Consider the following 26,000-nt stretch of genomic DNA (forward strand, 5'->3'; position numbering starts at 1 on the left):
TGAAGCAAGTAGTTTTGACTCCCCCTCCACTTTGTTATTCATTTTTGTAAATCACTTCTATTTTGAAATAAAAAGAATTGATGGATAATAAAGTGACAATTAATCAATTATTATTATTATTATTAACCATGGAGAAACTACATGACAGCTAGAGCTATTATGTACCCTGAATGTTTTTTATTGATACGGTAAAAGGAAACATTCAGCCCCGAATCCCTCCTAGGCGAGATGAGCATGACCCTGACAAGCAAGTTCAAGATTTGATGGCGGCCAAGTAAACTTAAGCATGTCATGTATCCAAAAAAACGAGGCTATCTTTATGCATTGAGTCATTTTGAAAAGGTGGATAAACCACAAATATTAAGAAAAAGTACCAAAAATACAACGACCTTCCACTAGATGTGGAAACAAAAGACAAAAGAAAAACAAGTAAAAGAGGAACAACGGGTCTCCTCCAGACCCCCACAAAACAGAAGAGCTACTCCTCACCACTAGTCTGAACCACCTCAATCGAGGGAGTGGCCTCCACCCCCGCAGCAAGAGGTCCTGCAAACTCGAGGCTACGCCTGATAGAGGAGATAGGATCCTCCAACTTCACTCTCAAACCATCTGGAGCTGCAGAGAACCAAGATAACATCAAATGAGCAGTCTTCTTCATGACAACATGGGGATAAACACATTTATCAGCAAAGATATAATCATTTCTCGTAAGCCAAATAGACCACACAAAAGCTTTAACAACCCAATCCCCAAGACCCCGCACCGCTGGACGTAAGGCAGCTCTCCAGTCACTCCATAAACTGCCCATTGACAGGGGAAGTTCAGGTAACATTAGAAACCTGCTAAACAAGGACCAAACTTCCCTGGAGAACCGGCACTTTAAGAATAGATGGTCAGCCGATTCAGTATCCGAATGGCAAAGAACACAAGTGTCAGTCGGAAGTCTATTACATCTACGTCTAGCAAGATTTTCCAGAGAAAGAATCTTGTTCTTCCAAGCGAGCCAATTAAAGATGTTAACCTTCCTAGGGCAGGGGCCTTTCCAAAAGGATGTTGCAAGGGGGCAACGCAGTCCCCTATCATTCAAAAGACAGTAGAATGACTTGACAGAAAAAGACCCGTTGGCCGTCAGTCCCCAAACCTTTAAGTCCCTATCACTTTCCGTCAGCACATTTGAGCTAGAGCGCAGCTGCTCCACCCCGGGGTAGTTCGCAAACGGCGGTCTCCCAAGTAACGACACAAACTCCCGAACCGTCCCGTTAGGCGAAGGAGACGCCAGAAATTCTTCTGGCCAAATGTACATCGGCGCAGTGCCATTTAGCCATCTATCCTTCCAGAAGAGAGTCGTAGAACCCTCCTTGATCTGAACCGAAACACAACCCCTGAACGCGGGGAGGCGACGGGAAACCCCAGACCAAAAGAAAGAAACTCTCCCATTCGGACTCTTGAACAAGTCCCAAGTAGTAACATTATAGTTGAAACGAAGGATCTTGGTTCCTCCCCAGTGCGGGTCATTCAGGAGTTTCCATCTCCATTTCCCAAGCAAGGCCAGGTTAAAGGACGATAGCTCCAAGATACCCCAGCCTCCTTGCTCCTTGGCGCGACAGATATTTCTCCAAGCCACAAGGCGACATCCCGGATGATCAATGTCAGGACCAGACCAAAGAAAATCTCTTCTAATCCTATCAATTTCTTTGATCACCCACGTCGGTAACTTGTAGAGAGACATCCAGTATGTTGGTACCGCCGATAACACCGAGTTGACTAGGGTAAGCCGTCCTCCAATAGAGATGTACGAAGATTTCCAGGAGGACAGGCGCCCTCTGACTTTGGCAATCAAGCCTTCCCAGTCCTGCTTACGAGGTCTTCTACCCGAAACAGGTAAGCCAAGATAGGTCACAGGGAGAAGACCCACATCACAATTAACCGTTTTAGCCTCGCACATTTGAGGAAGTTGGTGCAAATTCGTAGTGTAAAGGCAAGTTTTGGAAAAGTTAGTTTCCAAGCCGGACAACCCCTCAAAGACCAGCAAAATCAACTTGATCACCCTGAGGTCTTCGGCTCCCCCCACCGTCAACACCAGAAGATCATCCGCATAGTGCAAGTTGCAGACACAGCCTTGCTCCCCCAGTGGCACCCCAACCAGAATTTTTGATTTCAGTGCATTGTCGAACATAGTGCACAACACATCTGAAACAAGCACAAAAAGCAGGGGAGACAGAGGGTCCCCCTGTCTCAACCCTCTTTGGTACCGAACATAACCACTAGGGGACCCGTTAATTAAAATAGAAGCTTTGGAAGAGCTAAGAATAGTGGAAATCCAACGTAGCCAATTGGGTCCAAAACCCCTGACCTTCAGAAGCTCCAGCAAGAAATCCCAATCAACTGAGTCAAAAGCTTTCGCAAAGTCCACCTTAAGAATATGACCCTTCAGTCTTCTTTTGTGTATGCTGAAAATTGTCTCCTCCGCTATTGCAATATTGTCCAGGATATATCTCCCTTTGAGAAAAGCAGATTGCGCATTATCCACCAAAGAGTCCATCACCAAACTAAGCCTCGAGGCCAGAAGCTTACTAAGGATTTTCAAAGAGGAGTTAATAAGGCTTATGGGGTGATAATCCCCCGGATTGGTCGGACTTAAAACCTTAGGAATAAGAACAATACAAGCCCAATTAATCCGTTCTAAGTTCGCCGTCCCCGTAAAGAAATCCTGACAAAGCTGCATGATCTCACCTTTGACAATCTCCCAGTGGGACTTGAAGAAATGCATAGGGAAGCCATCCGGCCCAGGGGCTTTGTCACTCCCTAAGTCAAAAACTGCTCTTCTCACTTCCTCCAGGGTAAAAGGAAGTTCGAGGGAGGATAAGTCCACAAAGGGTTTGTGCCTCAGAAGGTTACCGAGATCCACCATGAAGCGGAAATTCCTTCTCTTACCAAAGATCTCCCTGAAACGCTGTTCAAAAACACGACCAATGTCCTTGGCATCAGAGATTGAGCCAGAGCCACCATTGATCGACGGAATAAAGTTAATATTTTTCCGCCCATTTGCCACTGCATGAAAGTATCTCGTATTTTCATCCCCCTCATTCAGCCATTGTAACCGAGATCTCTGCTTCCAGTAAACTTCCTCTTGTCTACGGATAACCGCTAAACTCTCCGTAATACCACGCTCCTGGATAATCTCCTCAGGCGAAAGACACCTAGATTCCTTGATGATATCAATCATCTCTAGATCATGTAACAATGCCAGTTTCCTGAGTTTAATTGAGCCAAAACTCTCTTTTGACCATCTTCGGAGCTGATCCCTGAGCCAAGCCAATTTCTTGGACAAAACAAAAGCACCACAACCACGGGGGTTGGGCCCAGCCCACCAACCGGCAACCAGATCCGAAAAACCATCCACCACCACAACCATTGAGTCATTTTTATTCTTCCACTTTGTTTAGTTATATATATATATATATATTGTTTTTTTTTACAAATAGACGACAAGTACCTCCATTTAAGGGTAAGTCAAGGTTTTTTTTGAGCGAAGCTTTTGTTTTCACTCCAAGTGAAAAATTGCTCCTCATTTCCTTTTGTTTTTTTAACCTCTATACTTTGATGTGCTCTGTTTTTTTGTTTTTAATATTAACTTAAAAGAAAAATGAAATATTAGCTCTTATATCACAAGAGTGGGCTGGTCAATTATTCATCATGCATCCAACTTTACTAGTTAATTTATATGAAATTTATTCCTGTATGCGGACAGCTGAGCACACAAATTTGAAAATACTTGAAATTTTTATAATAAACAATTTTTTTTTTTTGAAAAAAATGGATAACCCACGTTAATTAAATAGAAAGAGAAAACTACAACAAACTCCCACAACACAGCTGTGGAAAAGCATAAAATGCAAACAACAATAACAAATCACAAGAAGTGGTAGTACAGGGGATATAAACAAAACAAAGAGACAACAAAAAACAACAAAGAAGTAACAGCACCCAGAAGCCGCCACCACACTCAGAAACCTCCCTACTACTCTCCCGTGTGCTGGACCTGGGTCCCCTCAGAAGGCAAATCACCCCCTGTCTCCTCCACCCTCGGACCTAAGAAATCCAGACTCCGGCGGATGGTAGTGATGGAATCCTCCAATTTGACTCTGGAGCCCTCCCCAGCTGTGTCACCTCCAACTTGACTCGGACGTAAGATATAATAAACAACTTACATAAATTTTATTATGAAGTATATATATTAAACTCATGTCAATAAACCACCATAACTTGTGTATTTTTTTTTATCGATTTATTTATTTGACAATCCTCTAAATAAGAAAAATTTATTGTCTATTTATCAATAAATATATTGAGCCTGAAAATCATGTAGTCTAGCTGGTTGTGACCTATTAGTTGAAAGCTGATGGCCTGCTCAAACTAAACCCTTCGTTTATCTTACTAAAAATGAATCATGAATCGTGAATCACGGAGATGCCTTCCATGGACAAGGGACCAATTCATGAAAACAAGGGCTCCGATCCTGAAACATGGCAGCCTCTATTATTGTTTCTCAAATTTGCAAGTTATTTGCTCTCAGAGACGTACGTTTATTTTTCATAAACGAATTGTCAACTCTAACATTAAACAAGGTCACATTCATATATATATATATATATATTTTAATAATTAATCAACAAATTTAGGATTTGTTAATAATAAGTTGTTTAGTTGTCAACTTGCACTCACACGGACCACCGACCGAGCATTTGTCAAGAAGTATAACATCACTCTGGTTTTGTACGTACTAAGAATTAGTCTCCTTTAAAAGGGATTTTGTTAAAATAGCCACAAACTAATCTACTTGCTTGATTAACAACCGACTTCTAACTAAACAACTCTCAACAACTTATTAAGTGTATCATCATAGATCATGCTCACCACATCACCATTGGTAGAAGTTATCTTTTAACAGCTTTGCACATCACCTGAATTGGCATCGCTCTTATTTGTATCCCTTCTGTTCCTCTCCCTTGCTCTGTGCAGCGCCTCCCCGCAGTCACTACCTGTTCTGGGGCATGCTATGTATTTTATTAATTTCTTTTGTTTCTCTCATCCTTTTCTGTATTCCATACCTTCACTTCTATTACTGTATTCTAGTAGTTTTTCTATTTTTATATAAAAAAAAAAACAACCATGTTTGTAATTCATTTGATTGATTTGAATATGGTTTAGAAAAGAAAAGAAAAAAAAAAAGCCTCGAAAGAGAATCATTGGGTTGTAAAGAAAGAAAGAAAGAAAGAAAGAAAGAAGAAGACGAGAGGAGAAGAGTGAGCTGTTGTTGCAGCCATCAAACAAAAAAGAAAAAAAACAGAAAATCTGGGAACCAAAGCTGGAAAGCAGAGAGTGTCAGAGGACAACAACACCCACCCAGTCCCAGGGGCCACATTAAAGAGAAAGCCTGTTGGGTGTTTTCCAAAAGGCCAAAAGCTAAACAGCACAGCTGAAAGCAACTCTAAAAAATGGATTTTAATGACCCCTCCACTCCACCTCCTCCATAGTCCATAATCCATAATCCATATCCCCCACCTCAGCAGTCAGCACATGCCATAGCCAATCATGCCATGCTCAGGGTCATTTTTGTAAAATTCAAACCATATCTAATCTCATAACACCCACTAGTCCACACTGCTAATCAGAATTAGGTACAGACATTACAACAATTAAAACTTTCTTATTCTTGTCGTGCTAGATTTTTTTTTTTTTCCAAGTACTTCTTGGCTGACAGATATTAGATTTGAGTCATGCCAGCTCATGGTTCCTGTATTCCTTCACCTTGCTTAGCTTGCTGGGGCTATTTCTTTGCCTTTAACAACCTCTTCGCTCTTTCTTCAATTTCTCCATTAGAGGACCACTGTTACTACTACTAGTAGTACCACCGTTACTGTGCTGCTGCTTATCCGTTATCCCTTTCTTCTCCATAGTCAAGGGAGGTGGTCAGCTGTGTTTGTGTGTGTGTGCGTTTGTACCAGGAGGATCTATGGCTACTGAGGTTTCTGTAACTGATCAGACAGCTGATGAGGTATGTTTGTTTATCTTCCTTCTTTTTCATGTTTTGGCAACCACCAACTTCCATGAACTTTGGTACTGATGATGCTTAAAAGACACTAGGAAATATTGTGTTTTTGTGTTTCTCGTGTTTGTACTGTGAAGATCTTCTGTCTGAAATTTTAGGTGGACAAACCTGCTTCATGTTTCTCATGCAATCCAACTACTTGCTTGCTCTCACTTGTCTGAGTTTTAAGAATTTTGTAGAGAGGGTTGGTGAGATCACCCTCTTTAAATTTTGGCCTTGCCTTGCGTCTCTACTACTTTCATAGCTGAAGATTTTGTTGATTTCACTTGGTCTGATAAAACTTTGGCTACTTACTTGCAAGGCTTGTTCCCCCTGTTCTTTATTCCTCTGTTTTTCTTTAATATCTATTTCTTTTAAGATAGTCAATCCTATCTTTATCCATGGTATATTGCTTCACTATGATCTCTGAGAACCAGAGGCATAATTAGTTTTCCTTTTGAAGCCAGTAGAGTGATGAATTTTTGTATGCATGATCATAAAATGTCCTTGAAGTTTCCTTGGGATGGTTCTTATTTCCTTTTTCATAAAATAGATTCTTTCCTAATTTCATTTTGAAAAGAATAACTTGGAGCTTAAGTAAACATCAGGCTAGATCTATAATAATCCTTTGATATATTCTCACCTTTTCCTTGTTATAATGGTAATGTAATTCATGAAACTTATCCAGTAACTGTATCTTTTGGTCCAACAATGATTTTGAACTTAGCCAGAATTTGGCCAACTTTTCAGCCATTATTTTTGAATTTACACCCATCTTTTTTGAACATCAAGTGGTAGGACAAGATGAGCTCTAAGTTCAATTAATCATGTAGAGAAAAGTGTATCTCTGAATATATTTTTTTTGTCCCACCATCCAATAGCAAATTGACAAATTTTTAATCAATAGTTGGAGTTGCTAGATATTGAAAACATAACACCGTGTGGTAAATTTGGAAAGTTATTATCAGAATGACCTCATTCAACTCCTTTTCTATGTTATTTATGTTATTTTTTTTTTAATGACCTCATTCAACTCCTTTTCTATGTTATTTTTTTATTTTTATTTTTTTTTGAAAAGATGGATAAACCACTTCAATTAGAAAGAAACATAAACGAAGTACAAAAAACAGCACCCCACAGCGTCACACAAACAACCGCAGGACAAAAGCGAAATGTTATTTTTTGTTGTTGTTCTTTGATATTGACATATTGTAGATGATAAAAAGAGAAAAAATGGTTTATCCATTTTTTTCAAAAATAAAAAAAATAATAAAATAAAGCTAAACATCTCCATCACCTTTTTTTGACAAAGTCTAAAGCATGGCATATGATAAAAGTTAAAGTTATCATTCATCTTGTCAAAACGGAAGTTAAAAGAATTACTTGTTGGTTTTTTATGCTAAAGTTTCAATCTGTGGGGATTCCAATATTTAATTTTTATTACATTCTTATGTTAATGGGGGTCTTTTTTCTTTACTTAGATGGCAACTAATTATCTGCTTATGTTTGTTGTCAGATCATGCATAGTGATTAGTTTTTCTTGTTGTTTGGTTTTGGTTTATTTTATTTAATTAAAGTGATTTATCTATTTATTTCAAATAAAAAATTATCTGTTAGTGGTTTATTTTATTTAATTAAAGTGATTTATCTATTTATTTCAAATAAAAAATTATCTGTTATATACTCTCAACAGTAATGGCGAGAAGTATTGCCTTGAATTTTTCCTTTTTTACTGTAGGAGCATTCATGATTTCACTTGGCATTTTTTCCTTTGATACTGTATCTAACTAACTGTAGACAAGCAATTTTCAGAGTGTTTCTTGAATGCACAATACATGAAGATGTATTTCGGGTTACTTTATCTCATGCTTTCTTCTAAGTGTTTGACTAATGTGTTTTCAGTGAAGCATAGTTTGAATAGTGACTTGTTCTTTGGATGCTACACAATATTACTGAAAACCATTATAATATGCTTTCTATACAGTGTATTATGATTACACCATTAACTGGTTTCTTCTGTTGAACATCTATTTTTAAGATGCCCACTGTTTGTTTTTAAAATGTTTCAGCACATTGAGGAGAAGACAGTGAGTGATGATATAAAGAGTGTTGATGTGGAGAGCGTCGTTACTCAACCAAGTGAAGCTGAACATAAAAATGAGGGAGAGAAGACCAAAGTGGAGGATTCAGCAAATTCTGAAGCATTAGTAACTGAAGAGAAAAAGGTGGATGACAAGGTTGATGCTGTGGTTGAAGAACTGAAAACAGGGGAAGTAGAGAATAAGATAGCTGAAGCAGATGATAAAGCTGAAGCTGTGATTGAAGAGGTTAAAAAGGAAGAAACTGAACCAGAGGAAAAATTGGATTATAAATTTGATGCTGGTGATGGTTCAGATAAAGTGGAAAATCCTCCACAGGGAACAACAGATATCTCCAATATTGCCTCAGTAGTTACTACCGAAACTGAGGAGAAAGGACTAGAAACCAAACCGGATGAATTGAGCATTCCTGAGCCACCAGTTGAAGTACCAGAAAAGCCAGTTGAAGCAGAAACAGAGCCTCCGAAAGAGCCAACTGTTGTTCCAGTGGTTTCGGTGCCTGTAAGTGTAACTACTGAAGAGACACAAGAAGAGTCTCCAGTGATCACTGGGACAGAGGTTTCAGTGCCTGTAACAGAAGTTAAACCAGAAGAGCCCCAATTGATTGCTGCCACTGATGATGTTTCAGTGCCAGCAACAGAAGATGACAAAGAAGAGTCTCCAGTGATCGCTGGGACAGAGATTTCAGTGCCTGTAACAGAAGAGAAACAAGAAGATCCCTCAGTGGTTGCTGCTACTGATGTTTCAGTGCCTGAAACTGAAGATAAACAAGAGGAACCCCCGGTGGCTCTTGCAACCAAGGTTTCAGAGCCGGTAACAGAAGAGAAACAAGAAGAACCCCCAGTGATTGCTGCCACTGAGGTTTCAGTGCCTGTGGTAGAAGAGAAACAGGAGGAGCCCTCAGTGGTTGCTGCCCCTGAGGTTTTAGTGCCTGAAACAGAAGATAAACAAGAAGATCCCCTGGTAGTTACTGCCGCTGAGGTTTCAGTGCCTGAAACAGAAGATAAACAAGAGGAGCCCCCAGTGATTACTACAGCTGAGGCTTCAGAGCTGGTAACAGAAGAGAAACAAGAAGAGCCACTACTGGTTGCTGCCCCTGAGGTCTCAGTGCCTGAAACAGAAGATAAACCAGAAGTGCCCCCAGTGATTTCTGACCCCGAGTTTTCAGTGTCTGAAGCAGAAGTTAAATCAGATGAGACTTCAGTAATTGCTGTCCCAGAGGTTTCATTGCCTAAAACAGAAGTTAAACTGGAAGAGTTCCCAGTGGTTGCTGCCACTAAAGTTCCAATGTCTGTAACAGAAGAGAAAAAAGAAACCCTGACAGAGAAGACATCTGAAGCTGTTGAAAGTGTAGCTGAGAGGATCACTCCTGCTGAGACCTCTAGAGACTTTGTTGTGGAGACAGATTCAGGACTGAAGGTTGGTGAATCAGAAAACAAGAAAGAAAAGACCAACAAAGCTGATGATCAAAATGCAGAAGCACCTGCTAAAGATGACAGTGATACCAAGGCAACTGTGGGGGCTCCTAAAGATGAGCCTCCCACTAAACCTCATCGCCAATCAAACAACATAATTTCCAAGGTGAAGCAATCCATTGTGAAGGTAAAGAAGGCTATCATTAGAAAATCTTCAAGCTCAAAGGCCATCTCAATGGAAAACAAAGATGAGATAACAGTAAAATAATCCAGACAGGAGTTTGGTATTCTAGGTGGTTTTTATTTTTTATTTTTTAACTAAAACTGTAAAATTCTCATTTGGTATTTGTGGTTGGTCATGCAGTATTTGATGTAAATTTTATATGAACTATGTGTGTATACATATTGTTGCATCCACTGCTGGTGCATGGCCTCTTGCCGGGAAGGACTTGGTGAAGCTATGCGACCTTTGCATCATAGCTGCGAAGATATGAAGGATCTTTTGTTTGTATTGTTTTTAATTTTTTAATTTTTGAGCTGGTGTGTTTGTATTGGCTTTGTAATGTTTCAGACACTTTTTATAGATATATGATGACATTCTTTGTATGAATGCAATGGTGTGTGACTGTATTTTTTAAGTTTTGTAAATTGCGAACTAGTGGTTTTTAATGGGCTAAGCAGGCTTGAGATTTTGAGACATATGTGTTGAGTTTCATAAATTGCTTCAGGCTCAGTAAACTTGCCTTTAGATAATCAGTCTGCAATGCTATGTTACTGTAGTTATTGTTGTCATTCAGCTCAGTTCCTGGAGTTGTTCTTCTTCACATATTTGTCACGGTGAACAACAAGCATATATAATTTCTACTCTCGTAACCTGGTTATATAAAGCCTAGCTAAAATTCGAAGAGACGTAAGTTGGAGATTCTGAGACTACTATTAATTGCAAGTTTAAATTTCATATGCCTTTTTTTAAAAAAACATTTGAAACATTGTGCAACCTCAAATTATTCACCACAAAATGGGATTAAAAAAATTCTAAAAGACTGCAAGTTTATACACGACAAGTTTGTTTTCATTCATGTGAATTTGTAGGCACTTCAAAAAATTTCAGCTTACAATTGAATTGGGGGCCATAACAATGGAAAACAGAACAACAACTTAAGCACGCACTATGTTTAGTAAGGATCGTCGTATAATATAATCCATGTTAATAAGCTTATTGCAGGTAAATGACATAAGTCTACAAACTTTAGCAGAGTTTGGGAACACATGCTTCTGCGCTGTATATAAAAATATAAATTACTTCAGAGGTGATTGCAATATTTGACAGAAATCACAGTTGCAGTGGCTTCAAATCAATGGGAAGACCGAATTGAGGCTGCAGAGTGAGCAAATTTGCAGGAGAATGCTTATAATTGGGAGAGAGTGAGAAGGAGAACCTCTGAAGGATCATGGCCATCACCACCTTTGCCTCCATCATTGCAAAGTTCTGGCCAACACAAGCTCTTGGACCAAGAGAGAATGGGAGTACAGAATTTGGATGCATTGCAGCTTTGGAGGCTCCATTCTCAAACCTCAGTGGATTGAAGTCATTGGCATCATCTCCCCAGTACTTCTTGTCCCTTTGAAGCATCACTACGGGAATCATCAATTGCATACCTTTGGGTATCATAAGCCCACCCAAGTTCATGTGTTTTGAAGCTTCCCTTGCGTTCAGCATGACAGGTGGGTAGAGTCTTAGAGTCTCCCACAGTACCATTGTCACCTGCAAGCATAGCATTCAATTATTAATTCATGTGAGTGGGTTCATGAGTTAAAAATGATTCTGATTCCATGTATACACTATACACATACCAGTTTGAACTTGCTGAGCATGTCAGCGTTGGGGGTCTCCAAACCACATTCGTTCAGGACTTCTTCTCTGAGCCTCTGCTGCCATTCAGGGTTGATGCTGAGCAAGAACATAGTCCAGGTGAGCAGATGCGAGGTGGTCTCATGGCCAGCAAAGTAGAAGGTCTTGCACTCGTCTATGATCTCATCAATGGTTAGGCGAGAGTTATTATCAGTCATAGAGGAGTGGAGCATCAATCCCAGAAGGTCATCTCCGTATCCCAATTCCTTGGAATTACCCAAACGGTTATTTATGATGTTTGTCAACGTGGTCTTCATTTTCTTTTCCAGATTCCACTTCTTGAGATTTTTCTTGGTAGGAAGATATCTCATATAGATAAATAAATAAATGAACAAGTTAATACATGAAAGGGAGCAGATTAAAAAAAAAAACAGAGAACACATAGAAGCAATAAACAAATAATTAGCTAGAGACGGTGGGTACGTAGGTGGGTTATAATTACTTAGATCCACCAAAGTCGGCAGCCACGAGTGATAAAAGCTCCTTCTGTGCCAGAAAGATTTGTTTGCCATGGATGCTGTTGCTGGTCCCGAAAACAGTGTGGGAGATGATATTTGCAGTGAGCTCTTGAAATTGCCGGCTCATCTCTACTTCTTCCTTGATTTCATTCCTCCATTCATGGAGCATCCTCAGAGCACATTCAGCCATAGTCTTGGTCATCATCTAACAAATATATATATATATGATTTAATACACATGTATGTACATCAGAGTCTGATTAGTGATTAGATTGACATATATATATGAATCATCATCAGAAAAGAAAAAAAAAACAGAGAGTTGTTAAGAAGACCTTGAGTTTGTCAATGTGGAAAGCAGGATTAAGTGCCCTCCTGTGTCTGGCCCAGTCAGATCCTTCAGCAAGGACAAGACCCTTGCCCAATAAGGCCATTATATCGGGTCCTGGATATAGCTTGAGGTAGAAACCGAAGTTGCTGGACAGCACCTGCTTCACCATCTCAGGGTCACCCAGGCAAATCCTTGGCTGCGCTCCCATCCAGTACAAAAAAGTTCTGCCTGTTTTGCAAGTTGTAACAACAAACAACAATGTCTCTTGTTGTTATTAGTTATTATGGATAAAAGGACAAACACGCACATATATACACACATACCATAGAGAGAAGACCAAGCATGGTAATGAGGAAGAAGCTTGGAGGAGATGTCATGAGATCTGGAATCCATAACAAGACCGTCAGCAGCAGCCTGGAAGTCGTTGATCTGTTTTGTTGAGCCATGGGGGAACTTGTAAGGAGGACCTCTCAGCCCTTGCTTCTCCAAACTCTTTGTTATCTTGTATGGTTTCCATATGAGATTATAAAAGGCATGGCACAGCTTTGTTACTATTATGACCAGCAGAGCTCCCAAAACCATCCCTGTATATCCCATTTCCATTTCCATTTCCATATTCAATGGGTGAGGTAGAGTTTGAGAGAGGAGACGGCAAGGGTTTAATAATTGTTCATTTCGCTGCATGGTTGACTAAGACATGGCTGATCTTTCCACAAGAAGGTTGGTTCCCGTGTTGAGTGTTCCGAGTTCCAACCATAACTTCCGTATTTAACAAGAAAGAAAATGATTAATTACAAATATATATTTTGATGTTTTCCCTAATTGGTTTCTTATTCTTTATGGATGTTTTTGTTGACCTTTGGTTTCAGTTATGTTTTCCTGTATTTATATTTGTTTTTTTTAATGAATATAGTTTATTTTTTTTTAAATAAATATATATTGTTTTCACTTATATATGATGATGTTGCTGATGACGACGATCATTCCATATATTATTATATTGTTTTTTTTTTTAAAAAAAAAGATAAATTAATATATTATTGTTAATTGCAGATTTTTTTTTAATAAAATGAATAAATCATAAATTTATTAAGAAAAAAGAAACTGGGAAAACAAATTACAAGAGCGAAAAAATTAAACAAAACAAACAAAAAAGTAGAAAATTATTATCCTCACCAGAGATGAGGAAAAGAAGGAGCTGATTACTAATATATATAAAAAATAAGAAAAATATGAAAAGATTTATGTAGATAAGCTTCAACTACTTTATTATTATTTTTTTGATAAAGTGGATAAACCACAAATGCATTAAAAAGAAAACTGAAACATACCGACCGCACCGACATAAAAAAAAAACCACCAGCAGTGGGTACAAAAAACAGAAGAAAAACAAACAGAAACTAAGGGGAGAGAGGGACTCCGCCTAGAGACAGATGAAACTACTTTATTGAATGCAATGTTCGATCATCTTGAAGACAAACTTTGTCGTACAAAGTTTGCGTAGTCATCCAGACATCTAATGCAACAAGCTTTATCGATGCAGGACCCCACAATTATCCTTGCAAATTATTAACGTCAAGTAATGAAATTCATTCCGTGATTTGAGAAACAAGAATTAGCTTGCAAATTTGAGGCAGCGCACATGGTGATATTTTAATATGGCAAAGAGGTTGAAGAGAAGTTATATTTACTAGTGAATGATGGAAAGAAAATGTTACACAAGTGTTAGCGCCTTCATTTCTAGTACAATCTGATATCTCCTCTAACAGCTTGTCCACTCCCTCAACTGTGTCAGTGAAACCCTGCCATCTTAAAATATCACCATGTGCGCGCTGCCTCAAATTTGCACACTATGCATCCTGGAATTCTGCTTATTGTGTGCTCACTCTATCTGAAGAAGAAAACAAATGTGTGAAATGTGAAACTCTTTGATGTCTGCTGATTCCCAACCAAGTCTTCGATATCTAGTCTAGGATTGATGGCTGGCTTGTTTGAACAGAAAGCCGGCTCTAGGACTCTAGGTATCCCTAAAGCAAAATCATTCATGAAATACTGCTGCTTGCCAGTTGCTCAGGGAGCACCACTCTCATTTTCCCTGATTGAATTGATGGTGCCTTTTCCACTTACATGCAGAGTTTGATCACTCATTTGTGATACAACAGTTTGATCTTTCAGAGCCTGACATGATGATAGCATATATCAGTTAATAGCTCTGAGTAGGACACTCCAAGCAAGAAACAAATCAAATAACCTAAATTGAGGAGCTCGGAATCGGTGAATCATCTGCTTTCGTTTGGTGTGGGGCTTCAGAGTTCACTTTTAAGTGAGGGAGATCCTTGGAATTTGAAGAGGGAGCTGTTTCTACTACTGGCAGTGCTGCTGATACAGGAGAGGTTGTTCCTGATCTTTCACCCATTGTGTTGGGCCTCATAGGATGTGTTGAATAAGGGGTATACTGTGGCAGCTGAGGCGTTGGAATTGGAAGTCCCTGCCCGGGGATTCCAAACATCTGAAGGCTTGCAGGTCCACCAGGCAACCCATGCAAACTTGGGGAACCATTCATGTCAAACATTCCCATTCCATAGCCCATTCCCATTCCCATTCCCATACTCATTCCTAACCCCATTGGTGAGTACATTGGTGCCGCACGAAGGTGCTGCATTGCTGGAGGCATCATCATCGGAGGCATGCAAAGTCCAGCTCCCATTGACATGATCTGCCGCGATTGAAGATTGAACATGAGATTCTACTTTGAAGCAGAACAAGGAATCAAAGTATAAAGAGGAATTACTTATAAAGTTTTCACCTGCACTTGAAGTTGAAGTGTTTTAAGATACTCAATGGCCTCATCAAGCATAGAAGCCTTGTCCACCTTAAAGAAGCAAATGGAACGAAAATTAGTTGAACTGAAGGTATCTCAAACAAATAGTCCTAGCACAACAAGAAGCCAATAACAACCTTATTACAGTTGGGTATAAGCTCTTGCAACGCACGCATTCTTTCATTGATCCTGTCTCTCCTCCTCTGTCGATAAATATAAGAAATCAATCACAGTGGCCATATAAAAAAAAAAAAAAGGAAACAATCACAAGTCCGAAGATGAGCAATAAGCAACGCATACTCTTTCAGACAAATTGTGCACTTCCGCTGCACGACTCCTCTTTGCACTTTTGCAGTGGGCAGAATCAGATATCTTCAAGCCCACTGAATCATCTTCCACATCCTAAACACACAATATGATTATAGTGTTTTTTTTTTTTTTTAATAATAGACGACAAACGTCCTTTTTATATGAATATAAACAGTACTGAAACCCGGATGTACAGTATGAGAATAGTATAAGAATCTCGGGTAAACAGTATATAAAAGTACAGTGAACAGTACTGTCGGAAGAGGGATTTGAACCCATGACCTCCTCCTTATACTTTATTGTCATATCATTGGGCTATCCAATGATTGACTTATAATGTTTTTCAGCAATAGAAAAATAAATAAATAAATGATAGGAAAATAAATAAATAAATAAATTATTAAATAAATAAAGAGAAACCTTAAGAAGCAATGCAACCACTTACATCACTTTGGTATTGAGATTCTTCTCCTTCCCTGCATTTCCTCTTTACTGCTCTGTATTTAGGGTCATTGGATGCAGCACCAACACTATTGCCTGAACACACAGAGGAAGCCACTGGCGCTTCAGGAGCCTTCTCTGTTTCCTGCCTTCCAGACAACCCTGTGCTTTGACCCTTACTTTGATCAGAAGGCTTAGGACTAGCAATGGCAACTTTGCCGTGACACTTATGTGCTTCTGCTTGTTGAACAGAAGCCACATCCTGGGTACATTTTGTAGATGATCTTTGAACCACATCATGAAGAAGAGTAGAAGCTGGTTTACATTGGATTGGACCACTTATGCTCTTGAAGCCACTGTTTGAATTGATCAGAGAAGACTCCAAAGGTTTACTACTGCCAGCAGTGGACGCCTTCTCATTGCTCCTCAACCTATCACTACCCTGAAGATTGGCCTTAAACGAAGAAGCAGCTCTTGAGAAGTGGGAGAAGTTCATCAAGCCTGCACCGCCTTGACCGCCACTGCTCGCTTGAGGCACTTTAGTGCTGGCTGTATCTTGTTTTTTCTGAGACCATGTCTTCAGAAGGGCACTACCATCACCAACACCAACACCAACACCAACACCATCAGTAGAAGAACCCTGATGACGACTAGTTATGCCATGGTTACGGAATTCAGTTGCTTCTTTTGGTTTGCTATTTGGTATTGCAGTCTGGCATTGCTGTGGCAAATGAAATAACTGGCTCTTCCTGATCCTACTGGGTGGGTCTGATCCTTCTGTAATCCCTCTAGAAGCATTGCCAACTTGTATGTTCTGCGAAGCTCTTCCACAACCAAAACTAGTGATTCTCTCAGCAGTAGTCTTGGCATTGGTGGTCACAGAGTTCAAATCGACTCCAGAGAATTCAGACAAGAATTCAGAGCAGTAATCAATCTGGAACAACGGATCCTCAATAGGGTAATTCATCCATGGATCATTATTATTATCATCCTCTTGACTGCTCAATCTCACAACTGATGGCACTGTGGGTGATAATTCATCTACCACCTGATCCATTGAACTGAACCTCCCCATCTTCACATTGCCATCTTTGCCGTGAGCTTTGCCAGTTTGGCTGGAGGCATTGCTGGTGAAATAGCTCTTATTAGACCTATTGGATGGGCCCTGCACAAGAATCTGACCCTTCTCCCACAGTAGCTCAACAAATTCATCATCAGGCCTTTATCGACAAGCAGAGGACACAATCCAAAGAACAAACATAAAATAAAAATCAGTTCAGTGAGGGACAATCCATCAATAAAAGAAGTGTAGTTAGATGATTAACTTACATGAATGAAGATAGATCTGATGAGTAATTTGTCATCCTGGACTGAGAATTTTCCAGCTATTTTTTTGTTGCTGTTCTATGTACTTCAGAAAGAGGCATGAAGAAAGACAGAGAGTAGTGCAGCTTTGATCTTTGAATGCAAAAGGTCAATCTATAACTCACTTCTCAGAATTCAGGTAAGAGGAAAACACAATCCAGAAATAATAATGATACTAGCAAGCCAACAAGGGGCCAGGAACAACAGAAAAGCTAAAGGCAAATTGCCTTCTTCTACTTCAATCTGAATTTAAGCCGTAAAGAACCAAACTTTTTTTCGCTTTATTCTGGCTATTGAGATTGCCACATTTTCTGAAAGATTCGAGCTTGCTTATTCTCCAGAAGTATCAAAATCGAGCTAAGAACCATCAAAGTTGCAAACATTTTTTCACTGGAGACCCAGAACACCAACAAAGGACTAGCTAGCGATCAATCTGAATTTCCATATGTCCACAAATTCACTTAAAAATCCAAACTTTCTCTGCTGGAAACCAAGAGGACATGTAAAAAAAAAAAAACGACAGAGAAAACAATCTCTATCTTTCTCTTGAGAGATTCCCACAAGCCATACAGAAAATCACTCAACAATCAAAGATAAGGAACAAAAATCCTGCTTCAACCTACTGAAGCCAAAAAACAGCAAAAAAAAATAAAAAAAAATAACCCAAAGAAGAATAAAACTGGAAACTTTCTGAAAGGCCTTGACTTTAACTGAGTGGAAAGTTGAGATAGCACACTTGTTCAAAAGGGACCTTGCGAGTCCTCTCTGCTCTGTGAGCACAATGAGCTTGTGAGTTGTGAGTGAAACAAGAACTACTCAGATGTCCACCTGTTGATGACCCTTGTTACCAGGTTAAATTACCCGACATGATTGGGTGAGGCCCAGAGGGGCCTACCAGAGGTTCTCTTCCAATGGCCAGGATTAGTTGCTTGTACATTTTGGGTTTCTAGAATATAAAAGAGATAAGGTCAAGTGGTGTGACTTGTGATTGTGAGGTCTATTAGTCATAATTCATCATTAATAAAGAAAAGACCTTCTCTTTTCCCCCAGGATTCCAATTGGCGAAGCTTATTCTTCATATCATTTTTGGGATTAATCAACTCTCACATAGTGCACTTGTCAAAAAGAAACCTTTCTTAAGTATAAATTTCAGAACGTGGAGCTGAGAACCATTAGTTTAACTAATCTATGCTTAATTATCTATGAATGTTTCTTTGTCTGTTTGTCTTTAACAACCCTCTGATCCTAGGATTAGAATAGTAATTGACCAACTATATGAGATGGAGCCGAGAGAAGCTGTGTTTAATTATTAAATCTAACCCAAATCATCATAACAATCATTATAATCATCATTATTTTATAAAGATTCATTTCCTTTTTTTATAATGCTTTGACCCCAGTTCTACCACATGCTCTGACTCCACTGAGAAAATCTACAGTTTTTTTTTTTCTTTTAATAAAAAGAAAATGATGAACTTTATGGTGTTGGTAACTACCCATTCATACATAGCGGCCATTAAATGTGATAGTTTTTTTACCCTTTCTGTTTTTCAAGAACAATAAGGCAAAAAAAGGACTGAAGCAGCAGGTAATAACCATTGTTGTTGTGGGATCATCAGTGATGTGATTGGCATCATGTCTGATTGGATGGTGTAAGCTTATACGGGGGAGGGTGGAGAACAAGTGCGGTTCAGGTGACAACAGCGGCGGAGCTTTTTTTCTAGTGGTAAACAAGGAAAAGCAAGAACATAAAAGAGGAAACAGAATAACTTCCTCAAAGACCAAGACACACCAGTAGCCGCCTAGCCTGTGTCTTGATCGTGCGCATCCTCTGAAGATGCCCCCTGTCGATCTCCTCCGTTCAAGGACCTAAGAACTCCAGGCTTCTCCGAACACTGAACATAGCATCATCAAGCTTCGCTTGGAAACCCTCTGACGCTGCTGAGAACTTGGATAAGAGCATACGATTAATCTTCAGAATAAGAGTATATATGAACATGCATCACAATGGCATTAAAGATACAGTCGTTTCTAACAAGCCAAATATTCCAGACAAATACCTTAATAACAAGATCCCCCATATCTCTGTTCACAGGAGCTACAAAGGATCGTCAAGATCCCCAAGCAGAGATCATAGAGGGTGGCGGGTCCGGCAAGTGCAGGAGACGCACAAAGTAGTCCCACACCTGACTCGCGAAAGAACACTGAATGAACAAGTGGTCAACCGACTCTATGCCAGCATGGCATAAAACACAAGTTGCCGTGGGGAACCAATTCCACCGTCTTTTCACGAGGTTCTCCAAAGAGAGAATTTTGTCCTTCCACACCAACCAATTGAACATATTGATTTTCTTTGGGCAAATAATTTTCCAGAAGAATCTAGCTGATGGCCAACACAACCCTCCATCATATAGGGTAAAAATCCTAATAGGTCACCAAACTATGGTCAAATATCAAAATGGATACCGCACTTCAATTCGTTTCTTTTTGGATACCACACTATGATTTCGTTTCAACGAGAGGGTATCCGTTCATTTCCGATGAGAAATTGGTGACATGGCCGCCAGAACGACCACGTGGCATGGATTTTGATAAATGATTTGCTGACGTGGAAAAGCTAGCAAAGATGGTTTAATCAATTAATCCATGTAAGCATTTTTTTTTTGCCACATCAATTTCCCATCCTTCTTCTTCGTATGCTGCTCTCTATTCTTCCTCTCAATCTCATGGTTTTCTTATTCACCTTCTTGTACTTCATCTTCTTGTGCTCCGGCCTCAAAATCATCCCTTTCACTTGGTTTTCCTCCCCTTCCACCACCGAGCTCGAATCCGTCATTATAGACTGGCTCACCAAAGCTCTCGTCTTACCCTTCTCCTTCATCTTCTCCTCCAGCACTAGTAGTGGCGTCCTCTAAGGCACCACTTGCGAAGCCATTCTCTACATGATGCTTGCCGCCCATGAAAAAACATTCACCCTCACCAGTCACTGTGCCTGCAACCTAGAAGTCTACTCCTCCGACCGAGCCCATTCCTTCTTTCAAAAGCTGCCAAGATCGCCAGCATCCTTCCCTCCAACTTCCGCTCTCTCCCCACTTCTTCTTCTACCTTTTTTTCGATCTCTCCTTCTTTTCTATGGCAAATAATCTCCAAAGATCTTTCCTCCGACCTCATCCCTTTCTTCATCTGTATAACTGCGCTACCGTTGACACAACCTCATCTACCGCCATTGACCTTATCAAAGAGCTCTCACTTAATTATTACAGTGGAATTTAATCTTTGGCTCCACGTTGACTAAGCCTATGCCAATAGCGCCGCTAATTGCCTAGAATTCTGACCCTACTTCGATGGAGTCGACGATGCTAGCCCTCTTAGTCTCAATGCTCACAAATGGCACTTAATCAACTTGGATTGTTGTTGTCTCTTGGTGAAAGACCAGGCGACACTGACTTCGGGGTTGTCAGCTGACCCAGAGTTCTTGAAGAACGACGCTAGTGATTCCAAGGACAAGAATGTGGTTGACTATAAAGACTGGCATGTGGCTATGAGTTGTCGGTTCAGGGCCATGAAGCTCTGGTTCATTCTTAGAAGCCATGGAATTAGTGGGATTCATAGTGTGATAAGTGGGAACATAGAGATAGCCAAGAAGTTTGAGAGAATGGTTGCCGGTGACCAAAAGTTTGAGGTGGTGGTTCCGAGGACCTTTGCTATGGTTTGCTTTAGGTTGCTGGAGCCGGAAGGATGGCTCGAGGAGGTTAGTGAGTTGAATCGGTCTAGTATGGTTTCCATGACAATTATATGATCATGTTTGAGTAAAGAAGATGAAGAAGAAGAAAACCAGGAGATGGAGAGGGCAAGAGGAGAAGAAGAAGAAGAAGAAGAAGGGTGGGAGGTTGATGTGGCCAAAAAAATGCTTAAATGGATTAATTGATTAAACAATCCTCGCTGGCTTTTCCACGTAAGTAAATCATTTGTGAAAATCCATGCCATGTGGTTGTTCCGGTGGCCATGTCACTAATTTCTCATCAGAATTGAATGGGTACTCTCTAGTTAAAACGAAATCATAGTGTGGTATGCAAAAAGAAATGAATTGAAGTGTAGTATCCATTTTCATATTTGACCATAGTTTGGTGACCTACTAGGATTTTTACCCCTTTAGAAAATTATAGAATGTTTTAACCGTAAAGATGCCGGATCCGGTGAGCAACACCGTTTTTTATTGCGCCCCTCCCCGTTCAAGGCCCTCAGGTTGTCTCTAATCCACACCAAATCAACATTATCCACAAACAGAGGCACATCCAACTAATAAGCGAGATCCCGAATAGCACCATTTGGCCTTTGACTAACCAGGAACTCCTCCGGCCACACATCTCTTAGCGCTCTACCTTTTAGCCAGCGATCTTTCCAAAACAGAGTCTCCGACTCTATGATAATTCTTGGCAGGATACAGCTTTGCAAGGCCAGCAGACAATTGACAACTCCTTTCCAAAAGAAAGAGATTCGCTTAGAAATTTTCATAACATGTTCCAACATTGCCAACCATAATTAAAACGAACAACAGCAGAACCACACCAACCTGGGCTTGTCATGAACTTCCACCACCACTTCCCTAGGAGAGCTTGATTGAAAGTAGATAAATCAAGGATGCCCAACCACCTTGGCCATGCGAGCGACAAAGATATTTCAAGCTAAGTAGTCAATAACTAGGGTGGTCAATATCCGGGCTAGACCACAAAAAATCCCTCCTAATTCAGTAAATTTTCTTAATAACTAAACATGGCAGCCGAAAAATAGACATCCAATATGTGGAAAGCACCGAAAGCATAGAATTCACTTGAGTAAGTCTCCCCCTAGTGACAGATGTCACACTTTCCACGTAGCAAGGCACATTTTGATTGTGAGAACGAGGCCCTCTCAATCCTATTTGTGTGGTCGTCTCCCAAAAATAATGATACCAAGATAGGTGACAGGAAGCGTACCAACCGCACAATTAAGAGTTTCAGCAGCAGCCACCTCCGGAAGAACTCCTAACTTGCACGAATATAGACAAGTTTTTTTAGGGGTCAAAAATTTAAAAGAAAAAAATTAAAAATCTTTTTAAGTACAAGTAAAAATTCAATGAGGAAAATATTAGATTTTTATAAATATTTTTCCTAAAACTATATATTTTTTAAATACCATATATATACTAATTTTTAGAAAATCAAATTGTCGAACAATAAACTTTACAAAAAAGAACATTACCATATAACCAATTTATTAAGGGGCTATTTGGTTACCTATAAGTAGTTGTAACTAGTTGTAATGTGACTAGTTTTACTTGTAAAATATTGTTTGGTTTGTTGTAAAATGAATTTTACATGTAAAATATTTTACGGTTGAGGGTACTTTTGCAATATTTCAATTTACAGCAGAATTTGCTGTAAGTTGAAATACATCATATTCATCTCATATTTAATTATAAAAATATTTAATAAAGTAAATTGTTTTCAAATTTAATTATAAAAATATTTTTATATAATAAAATTAAAAATATTAAATATTTTTATGAAGTGATATTTATATAATTAAATATTTTGTAATTGAAAATATTATATTGCTTTTAAAAATTAATTATAATTTTTTTAAGTAATAAAATTAAATAAATATTTTTTATAATGTAAATATTTATATAATTAATTAATTTTATAATAAATTATTTTTATTATTGAAAATATTAAAAAAATAATTAATAGAGTAAGGTTTTTAAAATTTAATTATAATTTCTTTCAAGTAATAAAATTTAAAAAATATTAAATCTTTTAAATTTAATAGATAATTTATTAATTTAATTAATTATTTTTTACTTAAATTAATATTTTATGAAAAATATTAAATAATTAATAACAATAGATAATTGTAGTAATCTTATAATTCACTTACATGGTAACTAAAGTTTTAAACTTACATCAAATCAAACAAATAAAAAGTAAATGAAGAATTTTTAGTTACAACAAACCAAACAGCATTGATGTAAGCTAAAATACAACATTTTTACTTGCAATGTAATTTCATTTATATATAATTTTACTTACAGACAACCAAACAAACCCTAAATGTTAAAAGGCTAAACAATAAAATATTATAAATATATTTGTCTAAAACTATAGTATTTTTAAACTATATATACTAATTTATAAAGAAAACCAACTAATCAAACAATAGACTTTTGCTATATATATATTAAAGAGGCAAATAAAAATTTCACAAAGATTTTTTCTAAAAATATTATTTTATATTATATGCATTAATTTGATATATATATATATATATATATAATTTAAAAAAACCAAAAACCAGGGGGGCTATAGTCTCCCTTCGCCCACCCCTAGCTCCGCCCCCTACATGACAACACGCCTACCATGTACATTAGGAATGGTAGAAGGGCCCCCCTGCCCCCCTGCATGATCATTTTTTTTTTAGGGAAGGAGCTCTCAGAGCTATTTTATTGAGATTAAAAAAAGGTACAAAAAGTTCCAGAATACAAACCAAACCAAACAAGCTGCAAACAAAACCAAACAAAAGAAGAAACAAGGCTAAAAATCTGAAAACTAAACTAAAAAAGACAAAACAAAGCTACAAAGAGAAGCCAGATCTGATGAATTGCTTCATTAACCAGTAAGGAAGGTCCCTACCCTGGTGATATAAAGTAAGGGCATGAGAGTTGACTCCATGAAGAGCAAGGCTGTTGGCAATAGTAAGCCAGTCTTTAGGAACAAGGTGGAGTTGAGGAAGACCTAAGCTCAGCAGAAAGTCAGTGATGCTCGCGATCAGAGGAGAGAGTCTCCAACCATATTGAGAATCCCCGGACTTGATAATGTTGAGAAGCTCTACACTGGCGATGAGGATTGTGTTGATCTGAAAGTTTGAGGCGAACATGCTTCCCAGGGCAGAAAGTAGAGACAGGCTTCAGCTTCCAGAACAGACTCAGCAGAGTTGCAGCAACAACCTGCACATAATAGTTGAGAATTAGCATTTATGACGTAAAAACCTGCACCAAAGACCCCATTCTCACTGCCTCCAACTGAAGAAACAAAGAGAAAAGGATTATCAGTGAGGGTAAAATTGGTAATAATCAATTGCTTTCTAAGCTGAGTAGACGAGGACTGCGAGTACTCCCTGACATGACTGATTGCTCTGATAGGTATAGAGTTGAGGTTCGGGGTTTCGTTCAGAAATATAAGGTTACACCTTGATTTCCATATAAACCAAGAGACAACCGCAATCACTGATTGATCGAACTTCGTGTAACTAGAATTAGCAGGAAGGATCCAATTCCCAGAGGAGAATCCCTCAGGGAAGCAGATATGTTTACCGATAAAACTACTAACCAGATTCCAGACCAATTGAGCCTTGGGACATGTATTGAAGAGGTGCTCCGAATTTTCAACATCGAGGTTACACAGTTTACATAAAGTTTGAGGACCGAGGTTCAACCGATATAAATATTCATACGTTTTGATGCCATTGTGCAAGAGTAGCCAGATGAAATGCTTAGTTCTTGGGGCTATATTGAGGTGCCAAATATTACCCCAGCCATTCCAGGGATAAAGATTACCTGCATAGTTATTGAAGAATGCGTATACCATTGAGATGAGCAAGTGTTTCCCAGATTTTGGAAACCACACCCATCTATTCACATTGTTGTAACAGTTGTTAGCTTTGTCATTTATCAGATAGTCAAAATTCAGGTTGTCACCAAACACTTCCAAAAGAAAGTTGAAATTCCAAGCATTATCCAAAAAAAGATTAGACATGCTCAAAGAGTCCTGATCATAGTTCATGTTGATGTAGGTGGGTTTGAAGGCCAAAGGAATATCAAAATACCAGGGATCTAACATGAAATCAGTACGATTAACGTCAAAATGATGCATCCAGAGATGAGGTTTAATAATATTAGCATTATACCAAAGATCTCTAAAAAACCAAGAGCAATTGGCAGGGATAGAATCAGTCCAAAAATTCACTTGACCATATTTGTGATGAAGAATATCAACCCAAATAGCATCCCGGTGATTTAAGTAACTTAGAACATTTTTAGCCATAAGAGAAATCTTCGTAGCACGCAAATTACGGATAGAGAGACCCCCCTCAGTATAATGCGAAGTAATATCTGTCCAACTAACTGAGTTCATGCCCTTTCTATTGCCACTCTTAGACCAGAAGAACAATCTAGCAGCTTTAGCAATTCTGTCCAAGAACGAGTCAGGGACAGGGTAAACTGACAAATAGTACACAGGGGTGGACATTATTACAGAATTAATGAGGACAGTTTTCCCAGCCTTGGAAATGTTAAAAAGCTTCCAAAAAGATAGAGCTCGCTCAGTTTTGTCTAACATATGAGAAAAATTAGATAGAGCAAGGCATTTAGGAGAGACGGAAATCCCTAGATATTTTAAAGGAAAGGAGCCAGAGTTAAAACGCAGAATATTGCAAATGCTTTTTTTGAGATGGCAATTGAACCGAGAGGGGAAAAATAGTTCAGACTTAGACTTATTAGCTTTTTGACCAGTAATCCGCTCATAAATTGAAAGACACAGATTAATATTACGGGCAGTTTTCCTGGAGATATGTGTGATAAGAATTAAGTCGTCCGCATACATGAGATGGTTAAAATTGTAGTTAAGATCAGGATTAAAGCCCGGAATCATGGAAAGTCTATTAGAAAAATTCAGAAGATTGGTCAGATTTTGAGCTACAATAATAAAAAGATAAGAGGATA

The 26,000-nt window shown here is 38.7% G+C and overlaps 4 protein-coding genes across 4 annotated transcripts; 1 reads left to right on the forward strand and 3 right to left on the reverse strand.

Annotated features, from left to right (window-relative positions):
- Window positions 1-478: 478 nt before the first annotated feature.
- LOC120273727 lies at window positions 479-3,415 on the reverse strand. The gene has a single exon (XM_039280431.1). The coding sequence runs from the start codon at window positions 3,413-3,415 to the stop codon at window positions 479-481; it is 2,937 nt and encodes a 978-aa protein (XP_039136365.1).
- Window positions 3,416-5,683: 2,268 nt separating this feature from the next.
- On the forward strand, window positions 5,684-10,220 carry LOC120273612 (probable serine/threonine-protein kinase kinX). The gene is made up of 2 exons (XM_039280272.1): window positions 5,684-6,058; window positions 8,161-10,220. The coding sequence occupies exons 1-2, from the start codon at window positions 6,017-6,019 to the stop codon at window positions 9,871-9,873; spliced, it is 1,755 nt and encodes a 584-aa protein (XP_039136206.1). The 5' UTR covers window positions 5,684-6,016; the 3' UTR covers window positions 9,874-10,220.
- Window positions 10,221-10,793: 573 nt separating this feature from the next.
- Window positions 10,794-13,025, reverse strand: LOC120273052 (cytochrome P450 709B1-like). The gene is made up of 5 exons (XM_039279689.1): window positions 12,630-13,025; window positions 12,311-12,534; window positions 11,960-12,180; window positions 11,460-11,823; window positions 10,794-11,370 (listed from the first exon to the last, which is right to left on the reverse strand). The coding sequence occupies exons 1-5, from the start codon at window positions 12,988-12,990 to the stop codon at window positions 10,939-10,941; spliced, it is 1,602 nt and encodes a 533-aa protein (XP_039135623.1). The 5' UTR covers window positions 12,991-13,025; the 3' UTR covers window positions 10,794-10,938.
- Window positions 13,026-13,957: 932 nt separating this feature from the next.
- Window positions 13,958-18,056, reverse strand: LOC120273459 (transcription factor PHYTOCHROME INTERACTING FACTOR-LIKE 15-like). The gene is made up of 7 exons (XM_039280086.1): window positions 17,207-18,056; window positions 15,882-17,097; window positions 15,428-15,529; window positions 15,265-15,330; window positions 15,113-15,178; window positions 14,558-15,022; window positions 13,958-14,484 (listed from the first exon to the last, which is right to left on the reverse strand). Exons 1-6 carry the CDS (start codon window positions 17,239-17,241, stop codon window positions 14,558-14,560), a joined length of 1,950 nt encoding a protein of 649 aa, XP_039136020.1. The 5' UTR covers window positions 17,242-18,056; the 3' UTR covers window positions 13,958-14,484.
- Window positions 18,057-26,000: the final 7,944 nt, after the last annotated feature.

Source organism: Dioscorea cayenensis, chromosome 12 (assembly GCF_009730915.1).
Source record: "Dioscorea cayenensis subsp. rotundata cultivar TDr96_F1 chromosome 12, TDr96_F1_v2_PseudoChromosome.rev07_lg8_w22 25.fasta, whole genome shotgun sequence".
Lineage (NCBI taxonomy): Eukaryota > Viridiplantae > Streptophyta > Magnoliopsida > Dioscoreales > Dioscoreaceae > Dioscorea > Dioscorea cayenensis.

Bases quoted from the DNA above. Each gene is read 5' to 3' on its own strand.
- LOC120273459 (XM_039280086.1), bottom strand. From the start codon at position 17,241: ATGACAAATTACTCATCAGATCTATCTTCATTCAT. The intron at 17,098-17,206 runs GTAAGTTAATCA...TTGTCGATAAAG, and splicing joins TCAGATCTATCTTCATTCAT to GCCTGATGATGAATTTGTTG. The intron at 15,179-15,264 runs GTTGTTATTGGC...TGCTTCTTTAAG, and splicing joins TTATACCCAACTGTAATAAG to GTGGACAAGGCTTCTATGCT.
- LOC120273612 (XM_039280272.1), top strand. From the start codon at position 6,017: ATGGCTACTGAGGTTTCTGTAACTGATCAGACAGCTGATGAG. The intron at 6,059-8,160 runs GTATGTTTGTTT...AAAATGTTTCAG, and splicing joins CTGATCAGACAGCTGATGAG to CACATTGAGGAGAAGACAGT.
- LOC120273727 (XM_039280431.1), bottom strand. From the start codon at position 3,415: ATGGTTGTGGTGGTGGATGGTTTTTCGGATCTGGTTGCCGGTTGGTGG.
- LOC120273052 (XM_039279689.1), bottom strand. From the start codon at position 12,990: ATGCAGCGAAATGAACAATTATTAAACCCTTGCCGTCTCCTCTCTCAA. The intron at 12,181-12,310 runs GTCTTCTTAACA...TATATTTGTTAG, and splicing joins TCCACATTGACAAACTCAAG to ATGATGACCAAGACTATGGC. The intron at 11,824-11,959 runs GTAATTATAACC...TATCTATATGAG, and splicing joins GCCGACTTTGGTGGATCTAA to ATATCTTCCTACCAAGAAAA.